At 46.1% G+C, this 22,990-nt stretch overlaps 2 protein-coding genes across 6 annotated transcripts in view; both read left to right on the top strand.

The window, feature by feature from the left end:
- PLEKHD1 (pleckstrin homology and coiled-coil domain containing D1) overlaps positions 1 to 22,990 on the top strand; it is a 664,905-nt gene that overhangs the window by 217,388 nt on the left and 424,527 nt on the right. The window lies entirely within an intron of this gene.
- GALNT16 (polypeptide N-acetylgalactosaminyltransferase 16) overlaps positions 1 to 22,990 on the top strand; it is a 228,764-nt gene that overhangs the window by 12,517 nt on the left and 193,257 nt on the right. The window contains exon 1 of one of the 2 annotated variants that reach the window (XM_068253836.1): positions 21,293 to 21,704. The exons of the other annotated variant lie outside the window; for it this stretch is intronic. Within the exon in view, the coding sequence (XP_068109937.1) occupies positions 21,522 to 21,704 (183 nt within the window). The 5' untranslated portion in view covers positions 21,293 to 21,521. Of the gene's footprint in view, positions 1 to 21,292; positions 21,705 to 22,990 lie in introns of those variants that run through there. 2 annotated transcript variants of the gene reach the window in all.

Below are 22,990 nucleotides of genomic sequence, written 5' to 3'. Positions count from 1 at the left end.
AAAGAAAGGGAAAAGAGAAAAGAAAGAAAAAGGAAAAAAAGTATAAATTTGAAGATCGGCACAGGAGCGAAGAACTACCCCGTGGATTGAAACTGAGGGACCGCATATATGATATCCCACGTAGGTGCGACCTGGATAGACGCACCCACCACTAATGTGGGAAAGGAGGTCAGTGTATAACCACACACTGTGTGGAGGCGTGATAGGCGTTCAAAAAGAGTGAATGCGAACTATCACCAAAAAACAAATAGAGATAACAATTTGAACATGACAAACCCGCTAGTCCCGCCAAATTGGCACTGAAAAGGTGTTCTTAACCGACTCAGGTTCAGTCACCTCGGGGAGCTCCATTATTTTGGATTACTTCCATGAGTATAGAATCAGTTTGAGCTATGTACTACTTTCAAATCAAGCAGGAAAACAGAACAATTTAAACCAGGTTTATATCGATCCCACATAGGATATAGTCAGGAGGTGAGAGAAACTGTGCTATCGTGTAACACATCTTGACTGTCTATTAGGAAGTCCCTCGTCTATCCGTCTCTCTTCAAAATGGGTACAACCTGCTGCCCTGTTGTGACCCGCAATCAACTGTTTTAAATCTCTCTTAGATCAATAACACATGCATATATATATAGCAAACATCATCCTGAGGACATTGATTGTAATGATCAGGAATGAGGGAGGAAGGGGGGGAGGGAGCGGGAATGGGGATGTAGGGAAGGGGTAGGGAAAGAGGATTTATAATCCAAACAATTTCTATCTGATCTACACGATCGAAAAGAGCAGTATAATAAAAGCAGATATTTATGACTATACAGTATGCTATAACCTTGTACACCGGAGGGCCATGGATGACATATGGGCCAGGTCTCCAGGAGTAAGGTGGTGTTGTGACCAAGTTAGCATATAGAGAAATCACTGTGGAAATGGGGTATGGGTGGGGAGGTTGTTATAGACATCAATGCGTGGAGGGAAACCTAGGGAGGCCAGTAGATAAAATAAGGTTAAGCTTAGAAAGGCCCAGCACTCAGTCCTCTTCGCTTTGGTCCGGAATGCTCTGGGACGGTGTTGGGAGTCTCTTGGCTGCTGGGAAGGACTCTCTGGTGGGGGAATAGTCACGATTACCTGACTCACGGCGAAGTTGTGGTTTCTCTCCTCTGAAGGCCGCAGGGTTGGTGACTGCAGGGGCGTTTCTAGGGTCCCTGGAGATCAGTGGCACCTGTGGGCACCAGGACGTGGCCATGCGGTGAGTGGGCGTGGCCATGGGTGGGGCCAAATGTACATGAACTTAGCAGCGGTGTAAGCTACGGATAATGGGCCTGCCCATCGAAATATTGGACGGAGCCCCCTGTCCTTTATTTCGATCATTTACAATCAGTATAGGCATAGATCAAAGATGTATACGCACATACAATTTTGATTGGTCAATCACTGACCCCCAATTTCCCACCCCCGTGCAGTAAGTAGGCCAACAGACAATGAATTTTATGAACAGAGCTAAAATTGGCTAATCAAAATTGTATGTGTGTACCAGGCTTTACAGCTAATACTGTACATACTGAAAGTAGCAGGGATCAGCATACAATACAGCTGGTTTACAATCAATAAAGGCACAGAGTAACACCTTACACTGTACACACTGGAGGTAAATCAGCACACAGTGCAAGCACTAGAGAACAGCGTATACTGTACATACTGTAGGCAGCAGAATTCAGCACACTGCAGCTAGCGTGCCAAAAATATGACGATCACGTTGTGTGGCGTGCTTATCGCGCCGCACCAAAAAATGGGTGGGCCATGGACCAGAATATAGGTGTGGTAACGGGTGGAGACAAATTTACATGAACCTAGCAATGGTGGGACATCAGATTAGGACAGTGGTGGCGAACCTTTTGGAGGCCGAGTGCCCAAACTGCAACCCAAAAGTCACTTACCAGTATCTATCGCAAAGTGGCAACAGCAATTTAAACTAAATACTGTACAAACGTTTTAACTCATACATGAACATTATGGAAAATCCAAGTTGAAAATAAACTGTGAAGATAAACAATTTCATCCATCCTACTCCTGAAAAATGTATTCAATTTTTTAGAACCTCCCAGTTTTATTTTCTGTTTTAAAACGCTAAAAAAGTAGGTTTAATGCTATTGTCTCATATGATAAGGATTCAGCTTTTCCCATAGTCTCGCAGTTAGCAATCATGTGACCCCCAACAAGACATATTCAGCAATCATGAGGCCCCCAACAAATCAGGAGGCCCCCAACAAGACAAATTCAGCAATCATGAGGCCTCCAACAAATCATGAGGCCCCCAACAAGACAAATTCAGCAATCATGAGGCCCCCAACAAGACAAATTCAGCAATCATGAGGCCCCCAACAAATCATGAGGCCCCCAACAAGACAAATTCAGCAATCATGAGGCCCCCAACAAATCATAAGGCTCCCAACAAGACACATTCAGCAGTCATGAGGCACATAAATAGACAGCATTTCACATAAATAGGCAGAATGCCCCCTTAATATGGTAGCCCCCCCAAGTTAGGTAGTGAGTGACAGGGACCCCCAGGTTAGCTAGTGAGTGACAGGCGCCTCCAGTTAGGTAGTGAGTGACAGGGACCCCGATAGTGAGTGCCAGGGAGCCCCTTTAGGTAGTGAGTGAGTGCCAGGGAGCCCCTTTAGGCAGTGAGTGAGTGCCAGGAAGCCCCTTTAGGCAGTGAGTGAGTGCCAGGAAGCCCCTTTAGGCAGTGAGTGAGTGCCAGGAAGCCCCTTTAGGCAGTGAGTGAGTGCCAGGGAGCCCCTTTAGGCAGTGAGTGAGTGACAGGAAGCCCCTTTAGGCAGTGAGTGAGTGACAGGAAGCCCCTTTAGGCAGTGAGTGAGTGACAGGGAGCCCCTTTAGGCAGTGAGTGAGTGACAGGGAGCCCCTTTAGGCAGTGAGTGAGTGACAGGGAGCCCCTTTAGGCAGTGAGTGAGTGACAGGGAGCCCCTTTAGGGAGTGAGTGAGTGACAGGGAGCCCCTTTAGGGAGTGAGTGAGTGACAGGGAGGCCCTTTAGGGAGTGAGTGAGTGCCAGGGAGCCCCTTTAGTGAGTGAGTGCGTGCCAGGGAGCCCCTTTAGTGAGTGAGTGCGTGCCAGGGAGCCCCTTTAGTGAGTGAGTGCGTGCCAGGGAGCCCCTTTAGTGAGTGCGTGCCAGGGAGCCCCTTTAGTGAGTGGGTGCGTGCCAGGGGAGCCCCTTTAGGGAGTGAGTGAGTGCCAGGGGAGCCCCTTTAGGGAGTGAGTGAGTGCCAGGGGAGCCCCTTTAGGGAGTGAGTGAGTGCCAGGGGAGCCCCTTTAGGGAGTGAGTGAGTGCCAGGGAGCCCCTTTAGGGAGTGAGTGAGTGCCAGGGAGCCCCTTTAGGGAGTGAGTGAGTGAGTGACAGGGAGCCCCTTTAGGGAGTGAGTGCGTGCCAGGGAGCCCCTTTAGTGAGTGAGTGCGTGCCAGGGAGCCCCTTTAGTGAGTGAGTGCGTGCCAGGGAGCCCCTTTAGTGAGTGCGTGCCAGGGAGCCCCTTTAGGGAGTGGATGCGTGCCAGGGAGCCCCTTTAGGGAGTGGGTGCGTGCCAGGGGAGCCCCTTTAGGGAGTGAGTGAGTGCCAGGGGAGCCCCTTTAGGGAGTGAGTGAGTGCCAGGGGAGCCCCTTTAGGGAGTGAGTGAGTGCCAGGGGAGCCCCTTTAGGGAGTGAGTGAGTGCCAGGGAGCCCCTTTAGGGAGTGAGTGACAGGGAGCCCCTTTAGGGAGTGAGTGAGTGACAGGGAGCCCCTTTAGGGAGTGGGTGCGTGCCAGGGGACCCCCTTTAGGGAGTGAGTGAGTGCCAGGGGAGCCCCTTTAGGGAGTGAGTGAGTGCCAGGGGAGCCCCTTTAGGGAGTGAGTGAGTGCCAGGGAGCCCCTTTAGGGAGTGAGTGAGTGCCAGGGAGCCCCTTTAGGGAGTGAGTGCGTGCCAGGGAGCCCCTTTAGTGAGTGAGTGAGTGAGTGAGTGAGTGAGTGACAGGGAGGCCCCCTCTCTAGCCGCCGCCGCTCCCCCCCCTACCTCTCAGCAGACCTCAGGATCAGCGGCGACCCGACCAGATGTACGAGCGGGCGCTGGACGCACCCGCTCGATATGCGGAAGTGATGTCACTTCCGCATATCAGTGCGGGCGCTGGGTCCTAGCGCCCGCACGATTGGTCGCCGGCTCGCCGCCTGATCCTGAGGTCTGAGACGCGGCGGCGGCGGCTGGAGGGAGCCGCTGACAGAGGGGGCAGCGGCGGCCGGGAGATCCGTGGCACCCCAGGAAAGATTGGGGGCACGTGCCCCCCTAAAACAGGGCTAGCGACGCCCCTGGGTGACTGTAGGGTCACAGTCCCAGTCGGGTAATTTGACTGTTGGAATACCCAGATCTGAGCAGAACTCGGAGAGGCCCTCTGCTGAGCGTAACACGTGGATCTTGCCGCCTTGGCTCACCGTGAGCGCGAAAGGGAAACGCCATCTGTAGGACAGGCCTCGCTCCTTTAAAGCTTGCAGTAGCGGTTTCATAATATGTCTTTTGGATAAGGTAATCAAAGATAAGTCCTGGTAGAGATGTATTTGCTTCTCATTGAATAAAATCTTGTCCTGGTTTCTCGCAATACGCATAATATCCTCCTTTAGGTTAAACGATGCCAGACAGCAGATAATGTCTCTAGGCTGGTCCCCCTCTGTACCTCGAGGTTTTAAGGCCCTATGTGCTCGGACAAACTCAATTAGCGAATCAGCTAGGCGGTCTAAAAGCTCGTTAAAGATGGTGGATAAGGCCCGCTGGGTTTGGTCTGGTGCTACCGACTCAGGGACGCCTTTGATCCGGATATTATTCCTCCGTCCGCGATTGTCTAGGTCCTCTATGAGGCGGGTGTGTTCGGCCAGGCGTGTGTTATGACGGCTAGTCGTTTGTTTGAGTGAGACAATCTGGGAATCTCGCTTGGCGCCATCTGATTCTAGAGTAAGTAATTTATTTCCAAGTGCGGCTACCTCCATGCGGACCTCCGCTATTGCTGCATGCAGAGAGGATTTAATGTCTTCTGCTAGCGCTTTAAAGTCTGCCAGCGTGGGAGAGGGTGGTTGTTTGCCACTGACCTGCGAGCTTGTAGGCGGAGGTGAGTCCGTAGGAGCCTGTGTAGTTTTAGGTTCTGTGGTCGGCGCCATCTTAGAGGCCTGGTTGTTTATCCGCTTCGATCGGAATATCTCCGGTACCGTCTTCTGGGTCAGTGCGGGAGTCGGACCTGTATCCACTGTGTTCTCTTGCTGTCTGCGGGAGCTCCTCATAGCAAGAGGAACGGTTGTTGAACGCTGGTATTTTAAGCTTCTGGCGGGTCTAGAGCGGGAGCTCAAAGCTCAAGCAGCCATCTTCATGAAGCGCCAAGCCACGCCCCGTGTTTGCAATTTTCCTTCCTACATCTAGGTGGAGAATTCCTCTCACCAATAGGAGAGCAGCTTTTATACTGTTGAAAATTTGTAGCCAATGAGAGAAAGTCTTAACGCTGAGAGGAAGTAAGGGTCTAGAAATTTCTGGACAGAGAAAGAGAGCCTGATGGAGATCGGAAGAGCTGAGCTGATCCTTTCTCCACAGTGCATCCTTTTTGAAGAGGAACGTTCCACACACAGAGCTGAGCCATCTGTGAGGTGAAATCTCCTACTTCAGTGACATGTGACTGCATCCTAGCTGATCAGGAATGTTACAGATCACTACTATATTCTGTTTTCTTCCTGCATCATCTGAAGGAACTGAAAGCAACCTGTGTTATTACTACAGTAACCGGCTGATAGTGAATCCAGTTTATTGGTATCAGTGGTGTAGTGGAGCTGTGGGCCCCGATGCAAGCTTTACTTGGCCCCCCCAAGCACTATATGTAACAATTTATATTGCACACCAAAACCTGCCAATGGCAATTACAGTGTCAGAGGTGCAAGAAGGGGATGGGGAACAGTTTGTTAATGATTACCACTATTGAAAGTATCTGTAGAAGTCATTATTATTAGCACAGGACCAATAGAGAGCTAATACTGCATTTGAGGGAGGGCCCTTCGGGGCCCCTCTGGCCCAAGGGCCCTGATGTGGTCGCAACCTCTGCAACCCCTACTGCTACGCCCGATTGGTATGTTTATCTGCCTGCATAGCAGATTCACAGAGCCAGCTTTGAGTGAGTGATTCCTGTTGGATTGTGACCTTCACATAGTCAGGCCTCCCAGGGTCTTACACAACGCAGTTCCAGTTAGGACTAGGGACAAAAACTGTCATATTGGACTAACAATCTGCTCTGAAGTGTCTAGGCCTATTAGAAGAGGATCATTCATATGTATCTAATAATCCAGCTTGTGTCATCTTCCTGCTGCTGTTCTCCAGAGTGAAGTTCCTTGTGGATTACAAATATTGTTTTATGTATGAGTTCCAACTGTTGGCCTACTACTTAGATTAACATTGGCCAGTGTTTAGGGACATTAGCTTAAATGTTTATCTGAGTTTGATCACAACAGACTGTTTATAAGTTTGTCATTTAAAGTGCACTTAAAGGGACACTTAAGTCAAACACAAAAAATGAGTTTTACTCACCTAGGGCTTCCAATAGCCCCCTGCAGCTGTCCGGTGCCCTCGCCGTCTCCATCCGATCCTCCTGGCCCCACCGGCAGCCACTTCCTGTTTCGTTGACAGGAGCTGACAGGCTGGGGACGCGAGTGATTTTTCACGTTCCCAGACACATTAGCACCCTCTATGCTGCTATATGGTATATGATATATGCTATAGCAGCATTGATGGCGCTATTGTGGCCAGGAACACGAAGAATCACTCGCGTCCCCAGCCTGTCAGCTTTTTTTTTTTTACTTAAGTGTCCCTTTAATGATTTACTGTGATTTTTGGACCAAACCCTTTCCAGAGACTTTGGAGGTGTCATTCTCTATTGCGCTGCGGAATATGTTGGCGCTATATAAATAAAAAATAATAATAATAATAATTCATTTGCACGAAACTGTTAGTATTCCATTATTGCCATAACTGTGTGTTTAGATGTTATAACCTGTCTGTTAGAACATATTGCTAGAAAGTAAATTGTTCATTTTATCTTTATTACTGGTCTCCAGAAAATTGCTTAGCATTGTACCGCTGATTTATGTGTATCACTTGAGGTTGTGGGTGTCACCAGAGTTGTAAAAGAGCAGGACCCAACTGACATAGCTACTCCTCAATACCAACTTTTCTCTTCTTTGACATTTTGGCATTGATTGTTAATATATCTAATCTTGTTGGGAAATCAGCTGTGAAACACTGAAGAAACGCTGCACTTTAGCGGCAGGATATCAATTCTAGGAGATTTAGTTGATATGCACTTAAAGCGGATCCGAGATGAAAAACTAACTATAACAAGTATCTTGTCTATATATGTTACCTAAAGTTTAGATAGCTTACACAGCATATCTATCTGCAAACAGCTTCAACAGAATATGATTATTTCTTCCTGTGATACAATGAGGGCAGCCATGTTCTGTTTATCACAGGCTGCTATCAGCTATCAGATGCTATCAGCTTGCCTCTGTGTAAATCCTCCTCCCTCCTCCCCTCTGCCTCTGAAATCAATGGCTAGTAACCTCCTCCTCCTCCTGCCCAGACTGAGCTCCTATAAGCCCTTGCTACAGTGCCAAGGCACAAAAGGAGCTGTGGGCGAGGCTTGTTTAGTTTATAGGGAATTAAGAGTATTAAAACAAAAACAAAAAAGTATTTGGCTTGAGGAATGCCCTATAAACTATATGTAAGGAACACAATTATGCAATGAGTAAAAGTTTATCTCGGATCCACTTTAATATAAAGATAGCCCTTATTTGAGACAATCTTACTCATTTGAAGCTCTTGCAGGGCGGATTCAGTTCGTAGGCATTGAGTTTGACACCCGTGCTGTAGATTGGAAGCTCACAAGAACAGGGTCTTCCTCCTAGTATTTCTTATTTCTTTTGTTGTTTTATCAAGTGAATGTGTACCTGTATTACTGGATGCTTTCATACAATGTATGAATTATATAAGTACTAGCCGACCCGCGGCGTAGCATACGCCGCATAAGAGGGCAGGAAGGGGGTATTGGGCACAGCGGCGGGGAGGGGGGTTGGTCCCCCCCTCAACTGGATCCCCCAAGTGTGCTCTACCTCCAGCTTAAGCTCAGCAGGAACCCCCCCTCACCTGGGTCCCCCATGTGCACTCCCCCTCCAGCTTAAGCTCAGCAGGAACCCCCCCCCTCACCTGGGTCCCCCATGTGCGCTCCCCCTCCTGCTTAAGCACAGCAGCAGCCGCCACTGTTAGTAAGAGGTAGCGAGCGGGGATGACTCACCTCTTCCGTGTTCCATCGTGCGTTCCACTGTCGTCACTTCCTGCAATGCCACACACTGTATTGGTGTAATTTGCCCTTTTAAAACAGAAGGAAATCTGCAATAATTCAGCTATAAGTGAACATTTATGGTTACCCACAATGCACTGCTACTTAATATGCAAATTACCCCTTTTCCCCCTTGGTAAACCAAGCAAGCATCCAGAGCCACTGGTGTATAGCAAGCATATAGCTTTACATTTTACACAGTCATATCAAACCCACATTTAGACAGCCTGTTTCAGACTTTTGGTCCTCATCAGTACATGGCAGGGATCGATACTGCTGTATGAGCTAGGGCTTGGACGAGTACAACAGAGTAACCAAGTAGCTCAGGGTGACCCAAACTACTAAGAATGTATAGGGGGATAAAAGGGACCAAAAAGCCTTCCTACTAAAAAAAAGCCAAGCTTGGTGTAATTTGCCTTCCTAAGGCTCCCTGCACACTGCAAATCCGTTTTCCGATTCCGTTTCCGATTCCGTTTCCGATTCCGTTTCCGATTTTCCCTGAATACATTCAACAGAAAAACGGATCAAAAAACGCAGCATGCAGTTAAGATTAAAAATCTGAATCGGAATCGGATGTAAAAACAGATTAAAAAGCGGAATCGGAATCTGAAATGCATGCAGTGTGCAAGTGTGCAAGAGGCCTAAAACAGAAGGAAATCTGCAATAATTCAGCTATAAGTGAACATTTGTGGTTACCCACAATACACTACTACTAAATATGCAAATAATTCCTTTTCACCCTTAGTAAGCCAAGCAAGCATCCAGAACGACTGGTGTACAGCAAGCCTATAGCTTTAAATTTTACACAGCCATATCAAACCCACATGTGACAGCCTGTTTCAGATTTTTGGTCCTCATCTGTAGCTGGCAAGGATTGATATGGCTGTATGAGATAGGACTTGGACCAGTACAACAGAGTAACCAAGCAGCTCAGGGTGACCCAAACCACTCAGAATGTATAGGGAAATAAAAGGGACCAAAAAGACCTCCTACTAAAAAAAGCAAAGCTTGGTGTAATAATTTGCCTTCTTAAAACAGAAGAAAATCTGCAATAATTCAGCTATAAGTGAACATTTGTGATTACCCACAATGCACTGCTACTAAATATGCAAATTAATGCTTTGCACCCTTGGTAAGTCAAGCAAGCCTATAGCTTTAAGTTTTACACAGTCATTAGTGTTGTCCGGATCATGAACGATTCGGATCTTTGATCCGAATCTATTTTATGAGTCGATCATCCGAATCATCAAAATGAGTGATTCGGATCGCAAAAGAGGCGGGGCCAGGAGCGACACGCCCCCTCTCAGCGGGCAGCGGGGTCCTGGAAGCAGGGATCGCTGAGTTGGAGGGGAGCCAGCCTTGCAGGGACAGGTAGATGAGAGAGAGGGGACATGGGTGCCACTGCCAGATATGTGTAGAGCACACATACTGGCTGCAATGTGCTGCTCATTATAGGCTGGCTGTTCCGTAGTTGTACACAGTGATCACATTGGAAACATTTGGCTCAGCACAGCTCAGTAACTTTGCAGACAGTGTGATTGAAAGGCAATATAATCCTCCTGCACTCGGCACTAAACAGCTGCACTTATCTTCTGGGAATGCTTTCTTTCACTGTGCGACCTTTTCTTTCAAAGTGTACAGATGAACATATAGGTGAAATATATGACTTCAGCATGTGGGTATTACGTGCAAACATTTCTGCTCTCTGCTCGTCCCTCCTCCCATCTCTGTCCACTCCCTGCCCTCTGTCCATCTTCTCCCCTTCTCTGTGTGTCCACCCCCTCCCCTTCTCCTGTCCACAGACCTGTCCTGCTGTTCATTTCACCCCCCAATGCTTCCGGTAGTAAAATGATCCGAGATTCGGATCAAAGATCCGGATCTCTTCAATGATCCGATTCGAATCATCCGGATCATTGAAAAGATCCGAACTTCCCATCTCTAACAGTCATATCAAACCCACATGTGACCACCTATTTCAGACATTTTGGTCCTCATCAGTGCATACCAGGGATTGATATGGCTGTATGAGATAGGACTTGGACCAGCACAACACAGTAACCAAGCAGCTCAGGGTGACCCAAACTACTAAGAATGTATAGGAGGATAAAAGAGACCAAAAAGCCCTTCTATTAAAAAAATCAAAGCATGGTGTAATTTTCCTTCTTAAAACAGACGCAAATCTGCAATAATTCAGCTATAAGTGAACATTTGTGGTTACCCACAATGCACTACTACTAAATATGCAAATTATCCCTCTTTGCCCTTGGTTTGATATGACACTACTTCTTCTTCTCGCTTGGACCAGCCCCTTCTTCTTGCTTGGACCGGCCCTGGGGGCAGGGCGCTACTTCTTCTTGCTTGAAGGTTGAGGCACTTACTCTATTATATATATAGAATAGATTTTGTACTGGTGCTACTAGGTGTTCTTCTTGTGCTGTGCATGAAATATTTATGTATTTTGGGGCTCAACGTTGTCTGTTTTTTGCTCTGTACAGAGCCCCTAAAAGACATTGGTGCCATATAAATAAAAAATATGTTTAGCAAGGGGGTGGAACTACATACTAGCTAGCACTTTACTCTTTTCCTCCCAACCTACATGAATTAAGGAGGTAATCAGACTTGGGGGAGGAGTTTGTGTTTTTTTTTGTTATACTGTAATAAAATAAATAAAAATTATATATCATAGGAGTTTCCTGGGATGTTGATAAACATTTTCCTGGCAGAACCATGTGTATAAAGTAGCATCAACAGCTATTTACTGGTGATCACTGCAGCCTTCACCAGGGTCTTAAAGTGAACTTGAGGTGAGAGTTATATGGAGGCTGATGTACAGTATTTATTTCCTTTTAACCAATAACAGTTGCTTGGCTATCTAGCTGATCCTCTACCTCTAATACTTTTAGCCACAGACCCTGAACAAGCATGCAGCAGATCAGGTGTTTCTGCGATCTTGTCAGAACTGACAAGATTAGCTGCATGCTTGTTTCTGGTGTTATTCGGACTCTACTGCAGCCAAATAGATCAGCAGGGCTGGCAGACGCTTCTGGTATTGTTTAAAAGGAAAACAAATATGGCAGCCACTATATCACTCTCACCTTGGGTTCACTATAAAGCTCCTTAGGGATGGCTGGGAATCATGGTGTGAATTTCCACTGTGCCATCACAGTTAAATCCATATTGGGTTTTTTTTCCCAATCAGAGGACATTTCCGCCCTGCACGACATTAGTAAAGCACCTGCAGTGTGATTTAGGCCTGTTTTCTACGGGCAGTTGATAGGCAGTGAAATGCCTCTCAAACTCTCACAACTGCTTGCTGCTGCCTGGTAACTGCTCACTACTGCTTGGCAACTGCTTGCTGAGCACACAGTTCATATTCCAGTGAAAAAGATGTCTTATTCCATGGACTGTAGAGCTGTGTACTCAGCAAGCAATTCCCAGGCAGCAGTGAGAGTTTGTTGTGAGAGTTGTGAGAGTTTGAGAGGCATTTCTCTGCCTATCAACAGTCCATGGAAAAGAGGCCTATGGCCTCTTTTCCACGGACAGTTGAGCTATGTGCTCAGCAAGCAGTTACCAGGCAGCAGTGAGCAGTGATCAGGCAGCAGCAGGTATGTGCCAGGCAGCAGCAGGCAGTTGTGAGAGTTTGAGAGGCATTTCACTGCCTATCAACTGCCTGTGGAAAAGAGGCCTTAGGGCTCAGCCACCTTATAAGCGCTTTTCTGAACGCTTGCCATTGATTGGCGCTTTCTGAGCACTTTTTAAAAATAGCTCCTTATCACTTTCATTAAAATCGCCCCAATCACGTAAAAACGTACGCGATCGTGGTGATTTTTATCACGTTTTAATGAAAGTGAATGGGAGCGATCATCAATCAATCGCAAGCACTCAGAAAAGCGCTTAGAGTGTGGCTGAGCACTTAATGTCACTGGGTGGTTGAAACCTGAAGCTCACCACATACAGAGCAGATCATATGCTATTAGTATCGTATGCTATAGTATGAAGGCTATGTGACAGCTATGCATGCTTAGACAGGCTTTACTAAGTGTTGATTACAGATAACACAGACAGTCACCTTGTGCTGCTGGACAATGCTGCAGGCAGCAGCAGGACCTGTGGAATATAAATGGAAACCGCTTATCCATGTTATGTCTTTATGTAACAAATATATTCCAAAGTTGACCACACACGTATAGATTTTAAAGACCCTTTCCAAACCTTTGTCTGATCTCGAGTTTTTTGTAACCTAAAATGGATAATCAAAACATCTGGAGAGATCACATTTATTTATTTTTTTCTTGATAATGTAGGGTTATTAGAAGTAATTAACCAACCTCTTTCATGTCCAAAATAAATATGTGCTGGGGAGTATGTGGGTGGAAAAAAAACTAGATTGAATAGGTAAAAGTGAACCAGTACTTAATATAAAAATAAATACCTCAGTAGTGGGGAGCCTCTAGATAATCCAAAGACTTTCCCGGATCGTCCTGATGCCCACTGTTCCCACACAGGGTCCATATGAACGTATCCAGCAAGAGGGTGGCCATACGCCTGTGTGTACAAGCTCAGCCATACTGTGCATGCTGGAATACAACCTGCCCCTGTGCAATAACTCAAACCCTCTCATACATGTCTTTTTCTTCCATGCATGAGTGCCTTTGTGCTACTGCGCAGGCCCGGGCTGTACTCATGAAGTACGCCTGCGCTCATATATGGTGCATAAGGAGAGGGTCCTGCCAGCGGTGGTGGGGTCAATGAGCATGTGGGAATCCTTTATGGATCATCCAAAGGCAATACTTGGGTAAGTATGAGTTTTTTAAATGTTGTTATAGGAGTGCTTTAAAACTGTATAGATTATAGCTTTTATATTGATGTCAAAGGAATCTTAATTTTTTTTTAATGGTTTAAAATGATCTTTTATATTTGTATAGATCTTAACTTTCCCATGCAGTATAACAATTAACTTATCAACTTGTCAGTTTGATTTTGCGTAGATGTTATAATTTTATTGAATGAAGTGCAATTGAACGATCTCATTTGAAACGTGTGTGGACGGCATTAGTAGCCATATGCAAGCACTAGAGCCTTGAGGCAGATTGGAGCATAGATTGCACCAACTGGCCTGGCCTGTGAATGGAGGGATAATGAAAGTTTCCAGTGATGCATGCATAATTTCCCAACATGCCGAAAAACCTCTGAGTACCCTCCAGATAATTGTTCCTCCTGCAGAAAAAGGATCAGAGCTTTGGCTGTGTTATCCTCATCCATTTGTCAACTGTCTCTGGAAGCTGAACATTTATTCTTATTTACTGTATTAATTTAATAGGCAATTGCTTTCACATTATTTTCTATTCAGTTAAAGAAGTAATTAATAGACAGGGTGAAAACTAGAGGATGAGAATCTCCTAAAATTATGCACCACATTTATTATGATGAATCCCTGAGATTCATTCAGAAGTAGAGAATAGGGGGAAATAAGAAGTAGTATCCATTGTACTAGGAACATAATTTAAATGCTGTGATAGCCAGGACACATGGGCAAATAAAATGTGTGGGTTTTCTCTACAGTACAGTAGTTTTTTTTTTAAACAATAGTTTTTTCCCCCCCTTAATTTGCATAGAAAAGAAATTAATTACTGAAAACAAATATCACCCACAAGAAGCCTAATGTGTGGCAAAAAACAAGATGTAGATCATATAGATCCTTGCCGAATTGCCACCGCAACCACCTGTACCAAGTGACACCGGTGCATGTAGTGACATCAGTACACGTGGTGGTTTCACAATGTACAGGCACTCACAGTGAGAATTCAAAAGGACTCCAGACACATTAGTAGGCCAGGAGTCACACGGGCAGGGCCGGATTTCCCATAAGGCACCGTAGGCACGTACCTACAGGCGCCTCACATGGGAAAGATGCCTCCCCCCTCCCAGAACGTACTCCTGGAGTAACATAACAGGCACCTGCTGCGTCACTCCCCTCCCTCCCTTCGATTAAGATGTCCCCTGCTCCGCTCACCTCCCCTCCCTCCGATTATGTTTCCCTGCTCCACCGCTCAGGTCCTCTCCCTCCCTCAGATGTAGAGAAAGGTGCAGGCAGCGGATCTCACCGTTCATCTTGCGAACAGCGGCTCTACTCAGCTCCCGGCGGCATTCTTCTGAGTTGTGCCTTTAAGGGTCCTCGCTTGATGAGGTCATCAAGCAAAGACCCTTACGGGGGTGACAGGTGAGTATGCAACACTCACCACAGGTCCGGGGGGAGGCCGCATAATCTCGGGGCAAGACTATCCGGGGGTCCATCGAGTCCGTTAGAAAATCAAACGCTGAGTACCCTATCAAGCCCATGCGACTGAGATTTTCCAGCGAGGCTCGTCAGTCCTTTTGACCAAATTCAACTGGAAATCAGTCAGGTGACCATGTTGCAGCATAGATATCTGCCAGATTCAATCATTTTTATTGAATCAGCTGGATAGTGAGTAGTGTATGGGCACCCTTAGCCATTGATTAGGCATTGAGTAAAGTATTGCTTATTCTACAAGGATATTGCCGTCCCCTAACACAAGTTGGTATCCCTTGAAAAAAATCATATGTAATTAGAGCAGAGTGTTTTATCATACTAGCTGTTTTCTTTAATTAGTATCACACAACTCCAGTCATGCAATCTGTCAGTCAGTCTGTTTTGATGAGGAAAAGTAGTCACTCTGATGTTTGGTGTCATTGTGTGTCTTACACTGAACATAAACCAGAGAAAGCCCAGGAGAGACTTGCCTAAGGAGAAAGACCAGCATATTAAAGGGAAATGCTAGAAGGCCAGCTTAAAGGGTACCTTATAATATATATAAGAAAAAAAAGTTATGCTCTTACCTCAGTAAGGGGAGGCCTCTGATTGGTCCAGACTTCCCCTAATCTTCCTATGCTCTTCCTGCTCTGCGCTGATGCTCCTCTAAGTCAGCGGTGGCATACCTATGGCACACATGCCTGAGGCGGTATGCAGAGCCATCTTTGTTGCCACGTGCGCTGCCCTGTTGCCACCGCTATATATATCCTCCACAAACATTTTGCATTTCCACCCTTCATGGTCCGGGCCCTGCAGGCAGGAGGAGCAGCATAGGTCGGGGGAGGGGCCGTGCTTGGAACTGCCATGCACTGACAAGCTCCGCCTCCTTGTTTTTCTCTGACGCCATCTCATTTGCTGGGCGCCATATAGTGAAAGCAATGCATTTTTTTGAGCATTGCTCAGCAGGCAACTGACTGCACAAGATATGGGTAGCTGCCCCCCCTCGTCCCACAGTTGTTGAGATGTTAGGAGGTGTCACTGATTGACAGAGTGCATGTTGCTGCTACCCACTGCTACTTCCTACCTGACGGATTCTACTAGTTTAATTGGCGGTCAGAATACTTCACTGCGATCCCCACAGAAATGTTTAAATGCCAGGAGTCGGGACACGTGTGCTTCCTAACAGGCGGCCGCAAACCATGAACTCAGAGCTGCAAAAAGATGTGGTTGCAGTACACAACCATGTAGGAAGCACAGGATGTGAACTGCAGCCATGTCGGTCTGGCCCACTCAAGGTTTCCGAGGCAAAAATCGGGGGGGGGGGGGGGGGGGGGCTGTTTAGAGCCAATAAATAGGTGGGAGTATTGTTGCAGACGCTTCCCGTTATGTCCGTTGTCTCTCGAGAGGCTACATTTACCTAAAAATAGTTCCAGATCTATGTGCATTGTATCTTTTTTTTTTTTTTTTGTTTTTGTTTAAATTCCCCAGTTTTATTTCCTTTTTAAAAGGCAAGCTTTATAACATCAGTTTATTTTCCTGTAGACAAAAGATGTTAATGTACAAGTTCTTTTTTTTTCAAAACTACAACCTCAGTATTTAGTTCAAATTGCCGTGTTGGCACTTTGCAATACATAAGTGGGTTTTGGGTGGCAGTTTGGGCACTCAGGCCCACATGCAATTCACTTTTTCTCCTGAGTTTTCTCCTAAGATATAATTTTTCATCTTCGATTTAAAATAACTTTTTAGCACTTTGCAGGGAAAAAGGACCAAAAAGAATGTGAGAAAGTACTGGCAACATTATTTTGAGTATTTGTCTGCTTGCTGGTGATTTAAAAGGCATTTCATTAACAAGTTATGAAATATCACCGAGGAGAAAACGGGAATTGCATATGGGCTCCAGTCTCTAAAAGATTTGCCGTCACTGCTCTAAGCAATCCTCAACATCTAAGGGGATAAAAAAGCTGTGTACGAGTAGCTCCGTGCTACTGCATCCAGAGGCTTCCTCCTACTGATATAGGTATGCCATTTATCATTTGTTTTCCCCTACAGTTACAGGTTTACTTTAATGTTTCTGTGACAACAGTTGCAAATACTGTTAAGAAGTCTAAGGTCCATGGGACTGCAACCAGCCTTCCTGTGTATGAAGACTCTAGAGGAAAATTGGCTCAAGAATGGCAGAACCATAGTGAAGATGGTAGCCAAAAATCTAAGGACAACTTCAAAAGAGATACAAGCTGAACACCAAGGTCCATGACACCAACCATTGACATGACAGTGGGCTCAATTGTAGAAGACCCAGGAGAACTCAACTGTTGTAATAGACACAGAGCCGAATTTGTACTCTTTACCACCCAAGGCCACTGTCACCAGCCACCCCCATTCAGTATAGGTAGTCAGATGACCCCTCCCCCTTCCCTCTAGTATAGGTAACCTAATGACCCCCTCCTTACAGTATAGGTAGCCAGATGATTCCTCCCCCTTTCCCTCTAGTATAGGTAGCCAGATGACTCCCTTAATCCCTCCTTTTCCCACTCTGCCCATCCCCTTCCAGTATAGGTAGCCAGCTTGCCTTTACACCGCAGCAGCCATCAGTGTCACACATTTTTCAGCTCATCTCCAGTGCCGAAGCTTCCTCTTCCCCTCTGCCTCCAATGCTGCCATGTCCATAGCCGCCGGCTGCAATGCAAACGTGCAGAGAGCAAGGTGGCCGCTGCACAGGCCAGAGGCCACAGCAGAGTACCGTGGTCAGGCGCTCGCCTTATCTCCCTGCATTGCAGCATTTGCAAGTTTGCAAATGCTGCATAAGTTCTGCCTGCTGCTTTAGTGCCCTTGCTCCTGTGGTGCTCTAGGCCATGGCCTAGGTGGCCTTGCCCTAAATCAGGCCCTGAATAGACACACAAAATTGTACAGAATGGTGTTCTGCTGTTTGTCTGAACAGCTCTTTGAAACTACTCATGTCCTCCCGCAGTGCCGGTGCAGTAGAAATGCACTAGCTACTTAGGTAAGTATCAAACTTGAAGTTAATTTTTCACTTTTTAAGATTTTCTTTAATAAGGAATAAATAATGATGAGTGTCAGTTACATTTATCAGTTTCAAATTATTTCGGGGACCGTTGCGGGTTCTGTTTACACAGAGAGGGTACCAACAAATTTTCCTTGTCTACATATTTGGGAAAAAGACACAACTTTATTATGCTTTTTGTCAGGCATGATGTGAACAGTTCATGAGGGAAAGACCTGTTCATTTCTCGGGTCCTTTCTTCCATCATTAAGCTCCCTCGCATTTACGTATTTTTAAAGTTGTTAATTTTGAATAAATACAGAGCAACACTTTAGAATGACTTGTGTTCTCCAATGATCTCCTGTCCAAAAGACCCTTAATAAATTAGGCTTTTTAAACTTGCAAAATGTGCAAAAAGACAACAAATTGTATTTCTCTGATCAGTAAGCACGAGGATGGCGTGAATTAGCATCATTTACATGATTAGAAATAGAGATGGCCGTGCATTTTGCAAGTGTGTGTAAATATACCAGCATACATGGAAATGCTTGAGGTGTGAATGGGTCCAAAAGGAAATGTGCAAGTGGTTTGCATTCCTCCCTTGCAGTGCTCAAGTGCTATATTTGAGTCCCTAATAGGACACTATCATTGTGTCCTGTAGTTTGAATGTGTATATGTAAAAAGGCGCCTGGAAAAAAGGGCACTGAATATAGCCGCTGGTAGAATACCGGTAAAATTATTCATACTTTTCTACTTAATTCCAATAGTAAAATATCGGTCATCTTTATTGATATTTTACTATAACCGTCCTAACCTAACCCTGCTCCCTCTACTGATGCCTAACGCTTATACCCCCCCCCCCCCCTTCCCTGGTGGTGCCTAATTTTAACCCCCCCCCCCCCGGTGCTTAACCTTAAAGAGAACCCGAGGTGGTTCTTGGGGGGGGGGGGGGGGCTGGATCGGGTAACCTACTTTTTTTCATTCTATGAGCCCACCTCGGGCTCTCTAACCTTAAAGGGAACCCAAGGTGAGAGGGATATGGAGGCTGCCGTATTTATTTCCTTGTAATCAATGCCAGTTACCTGGCAGCCCTTTTGATCTTCTGGCATAAGTAGTGCCTGAGTCAGAGCCCTGGAACTGGCATATGGCTAATCCAGTAAAACCTGAGTCAGAGTACCTGATCTGCTGCATGCTTGTACAGGGTTTATGGCTAAATTTATTAGCGACACAGGATCAGGAAGACTACCAGCCAACTGGTATTGCTTAAAAGAATGAAATATGGCAGCCTCCATATCTCTCTCACCTCAGGTTCAATTTAACACATCCCCACCCTCGTTGGTGCCAACGGGAGCCCATATTTCCATCTATTGCTGCTAATCATGGGTTTTATTATTGCTGCCCTTTTTCCTGTTTCATTTATCAGTGAATATCCGCCTGTTAATTGGTCCTAAAATGTGGTGCCCATCAGGGGCATAGTGAGCAGGGTCAGCCAAGGTCATTCATGGAGCCCTGTTCAAACTGGCATAGTAATAGCGGATGCAGAAGCTACGACCGCACTGAGGTATCTGGACTACAACAGTCCACCATGGTCCCTCCTTCAAGCACTGCTTTAGCTCCTCATTGTTGCTATGCTGTTAATGAGCACCTTTTATATCCTTTATTTATTTATTGTATTTATAAAGCCATAAACAAGCTTATTTCCTTACACTGAGGATGTCCTAGGCAGGATTTGGTGTCCCATTCCATATCCATTTTTATGTATAAAGTGCTTGAGGGAGGGGGGGGGGGGGGTCAGTGGAGTAGCAACAGAGGATGCAGAGGCTGTGACTGCACCGGGGCCCTTAGGCCAGAGGAGCCCTACCCCAATGGCAGTATTGACTCTTTGGTGGTCATGTGCTTGTAATGATCACTTCTATGGATGCTTTGAATAGTGGTAATCATGAACAAACTGCCCCCCTCCTCTGCTCGTCCCTCTCATAATGTGGCAGTCCTTGGCAGGTTTTGGTGTGCCATATCAACTGTTATGTATAGCGTGCTTGGGGGGGCCCCATGTAAAACCTGCACTGGGGCCCAAAGCCCCTTAGCTACACCATTGAGAGGGTCCAATGTAAAACACCCTGGGGCCCATAGCTCTTCAACTACAATTGTGGCCATTTGAAGACTTTTTATGGTGCCCTTTATTGGACCAAACCAATAGGGACTGAGAGTCAAATAGAAGCTTCCATGTAACAAAAAACCCACAGACAGAGAGTTGTTTTAAAGCGTACCTGAAGTGAAAAAAGAGGGTAGAAAATTAGGTACTTACCTCAGTAATGTAAGTTCTCTTACACCTCACCATCCCAGTGCTGGGTCCCTCTAAATGTGTACAAGCACATGCAGACTGAGCATGTGCAAGTGCGGTCTGCACATACATAGTAGAAGGAACCCACTTGTGCATTGCTTTTTGCTCACAAGCACTTTGTTCTATTGGGAATGCACGGACAGCAAAAAGAAGAGGGTCCCGGGCTGCAATAGTGGACTCAAAGGGGATCTCCCGGATCTGGGAAACTTCTGGACCATGCAGAGGCTTCTCACTACTATATAAACAAATCCCCTCCCTCCACCCCCCATCCTCACCACAAGTTTGCTTTAATAACCATTAAAGCAGCATAGCGAGGAAATAGGGAAAGCCACCCACAGCATTAGAAGTGCTCAATATGTGGGTAGCTATTCAAAAAGAAGGTTTGTATTCATAAATGAGAAAAGAGGGCATTATGTAAAATGTTCAGTAGGTGGTTTCTGCGCATAGCGCTCAGCGCTGAAACTAGGCGCCGGCATAGCAGTAATGTTATACTGTGTGGGGTGTATAAGGGTAATTCGGGTTTCCAGTGATAATCGGACCTCAAATTACTCCTCCCTCCGAGTTGCTACAACTTGAAAGGGGGAATAGTATTTAATGCTAATTTGAGCGGCAGCAGGGTGAGACGTCATTTGGCTCACCCTGTGCCCGATTCGCAGGCGGCGTACTAATACGTACACGGTGATTGGTCCTCCATTCAACTTTGCACGGGTCCAATCGTCAAAGGCTGGCCCTGACAGAGAGTGATGTGAATTGCACTCTTCAGCGCTATAGCTAATGCCACATGAGCATTAAGTGATAAATTGCTTATTCCCAGCAATGTTTTTCTATAGGATGTAATGGGCAGCTACAAATCTCTATCAAGACTGACAGGAAGCTAAATCGCCTAGCGACTTATCATTCCCTATAGAAAAGCATTTGCACCAAAATAAGTCATTGTGATTTATTGATAGCATGTTATTGCTTACAAGACATGGGTCCTTTATTTATTAATAAATGCATAATAGAAATGCTCAGAGAAGCATAGCGTTGTTCACTTCAAATATCCAATCACATGCAGAGGTATTATATTTGTAAGTACTTATACCTGATATGATTGGATGTCTGAAGGGAACACATCTGCTTTTACTGTTCATGCTCTTCAGTAGACCCCCCCCCCCCCCCCCCCCCCTCAGAGAGTTGAGCCCACTCCCTCATTTCCATCTGACAGACGTGAGCCTCTGGTCTGGGTGGACTTTAGGACCCTGAGTAGGATGAATCTCTCTGCAGGACTAAGCTGAAACAAACAGCTGAGTGAGAGCAGCGAGAGAGAGAGAGAGAAGGGAGGGAGATCCAGAGAGGCAGACATACAGAGAGAGATACAGGGCAGAACGCTGGAAAGAGACAGCTGGAGTGGAGAGGAGGAGGAAAGCGCAGGAGACACACAGACAGTAGGAGAATGTAAAGAAGCTAGCAGCCTCTCACCTCCCCCATTCATACAAATCTCTCTCTCCATCCTGCCTGCAGCATGAGAAGGATCAGGGCTAATGCCATCGCCATCCTGACCGTTGCCTGGATCCTGGGGACCTTCTACTACCTATGGCAGGACAGCAAGCCCCATCCTGCAGCATCCAGCAGGTCCCCGGGCAGAAGCCGGCCCGCCGTGAGGCAGCAGGAGGTGCACAGAGAGGACAGGACCAGCCCTGAGGCTGTGAGTATGATAGCCTGCTGCTGCCCCTTCCCATCACACTCAGTGCACGCCGAGGGGAGGGGGCTTAGGGACCGGTCCCCTGTGACTGTCACGTCTCTGGGAAAGGATTCCCTTCCTACAACCATAATCATTCATTTCCTATACCTATTACTGGTACATGCTTGGAATAGACACCAGCCCTGTGTGTCACATAATTGTTACATTGGTGTTGATTTGTAAAAGAAAAAATGAATGATGTACTGTGGAAAGGTTGCACATAGAAACTGTTCATGATCTGATGCCAGTGTTGTGTAAGAACAGGCTATACCACTGGGTTGAAGGTGAGGAGGTAGCTTATTTGGATAGAATAGGCTTTCTGCAAAATTGGTTCGCTTGTATATTGAGGTCAAGACTAGTCATCATCAGCCAGGGTTGGTAAGAGTTGGGCACTAGGCTGGAAGGTGTAAGGTCAGCACCAGCAGGGCTGTAGAGTCGGAGTCGAGGAGTCTGAGGAAATTTTGGGTAACTGGATTCAGTTGTTTCATAAACTAAGGAGTCAGAGTTGGAGGCAGATGATTTTTGTATCCACTCCATAGAGTCTGAGAAATTTTGTGTTCCTGGAGTCGGTGTCGGTGGTTTCAGAGACTGACTCCACAGCCCTGGGTACCAGTGGGAAGTTAAGGCACCCACCATTGATACAATCTTGATTGTACAGTCTTACCAAATCTATGTCGTAAAAGGGTAAACCTTTGATTGGATACTTTAGGTAGTCCCTCATATTACATAGAAGTGGTAAAATTGTACAATTAGCATTGTATCATTAGTGGGCTGTTTTCCATTGCAAAACGCAATCACAATTTTGATGCGATTTCTTTTCGATGGCAATGTGATTTTCGCTAGATTCCCGGAACACAAGCAGAAAACACAGAAAAAATGCAGGACTTTTGCGACCAAACAAAATCGCATCACACTGCTATAAAAGGATTTCTGTGTTGTTGTTTATTTTTGCTGATGTCCCTGCGTTTTGTGATTTTCATGCTTTTGGGAAATTAAGAAAAATTGTGTGTAGTGGAAAGCAGCCATGGGATGTTAGTGTTATGCTAGGTACACATGTTGCAATTTCCCATTCCAACATGTCCGATCTGCTACCGATTGAGAAAGGGATCGAATTTAAGTAGTGATCTAAAAATTGATCTGAAGCAGATCTGACATGTTGTAAGTTATCGGTGCGACCTGTGGATCTCATGGCAAATTGCATCATGTGCACCTAGGATTGGGGCGGAAGTTAGGTTCTGGTTAGGTGCTAG

Source organism: Hyperolius riggenbachi, chromosome 9, assembly GCF_040937935.1.
Source record: "Hyperolius riggenbachi isolate aHypRig1 chromosome 9, aHypRig1.pri, whole genome shotgun sequence".
Classification (NCBI taxonomy): Eukaryota; Metazoa; Chordata; class Amphibia; order Anura; family Hyperoliidae; genus Hyperolius; species Hyperolius riggenbachi.
The sequence above is the reverse complement of the archived record's forward strand: the minus strand, read 5'-3'. Positions and strand labels throughout refer to the sequence as shown.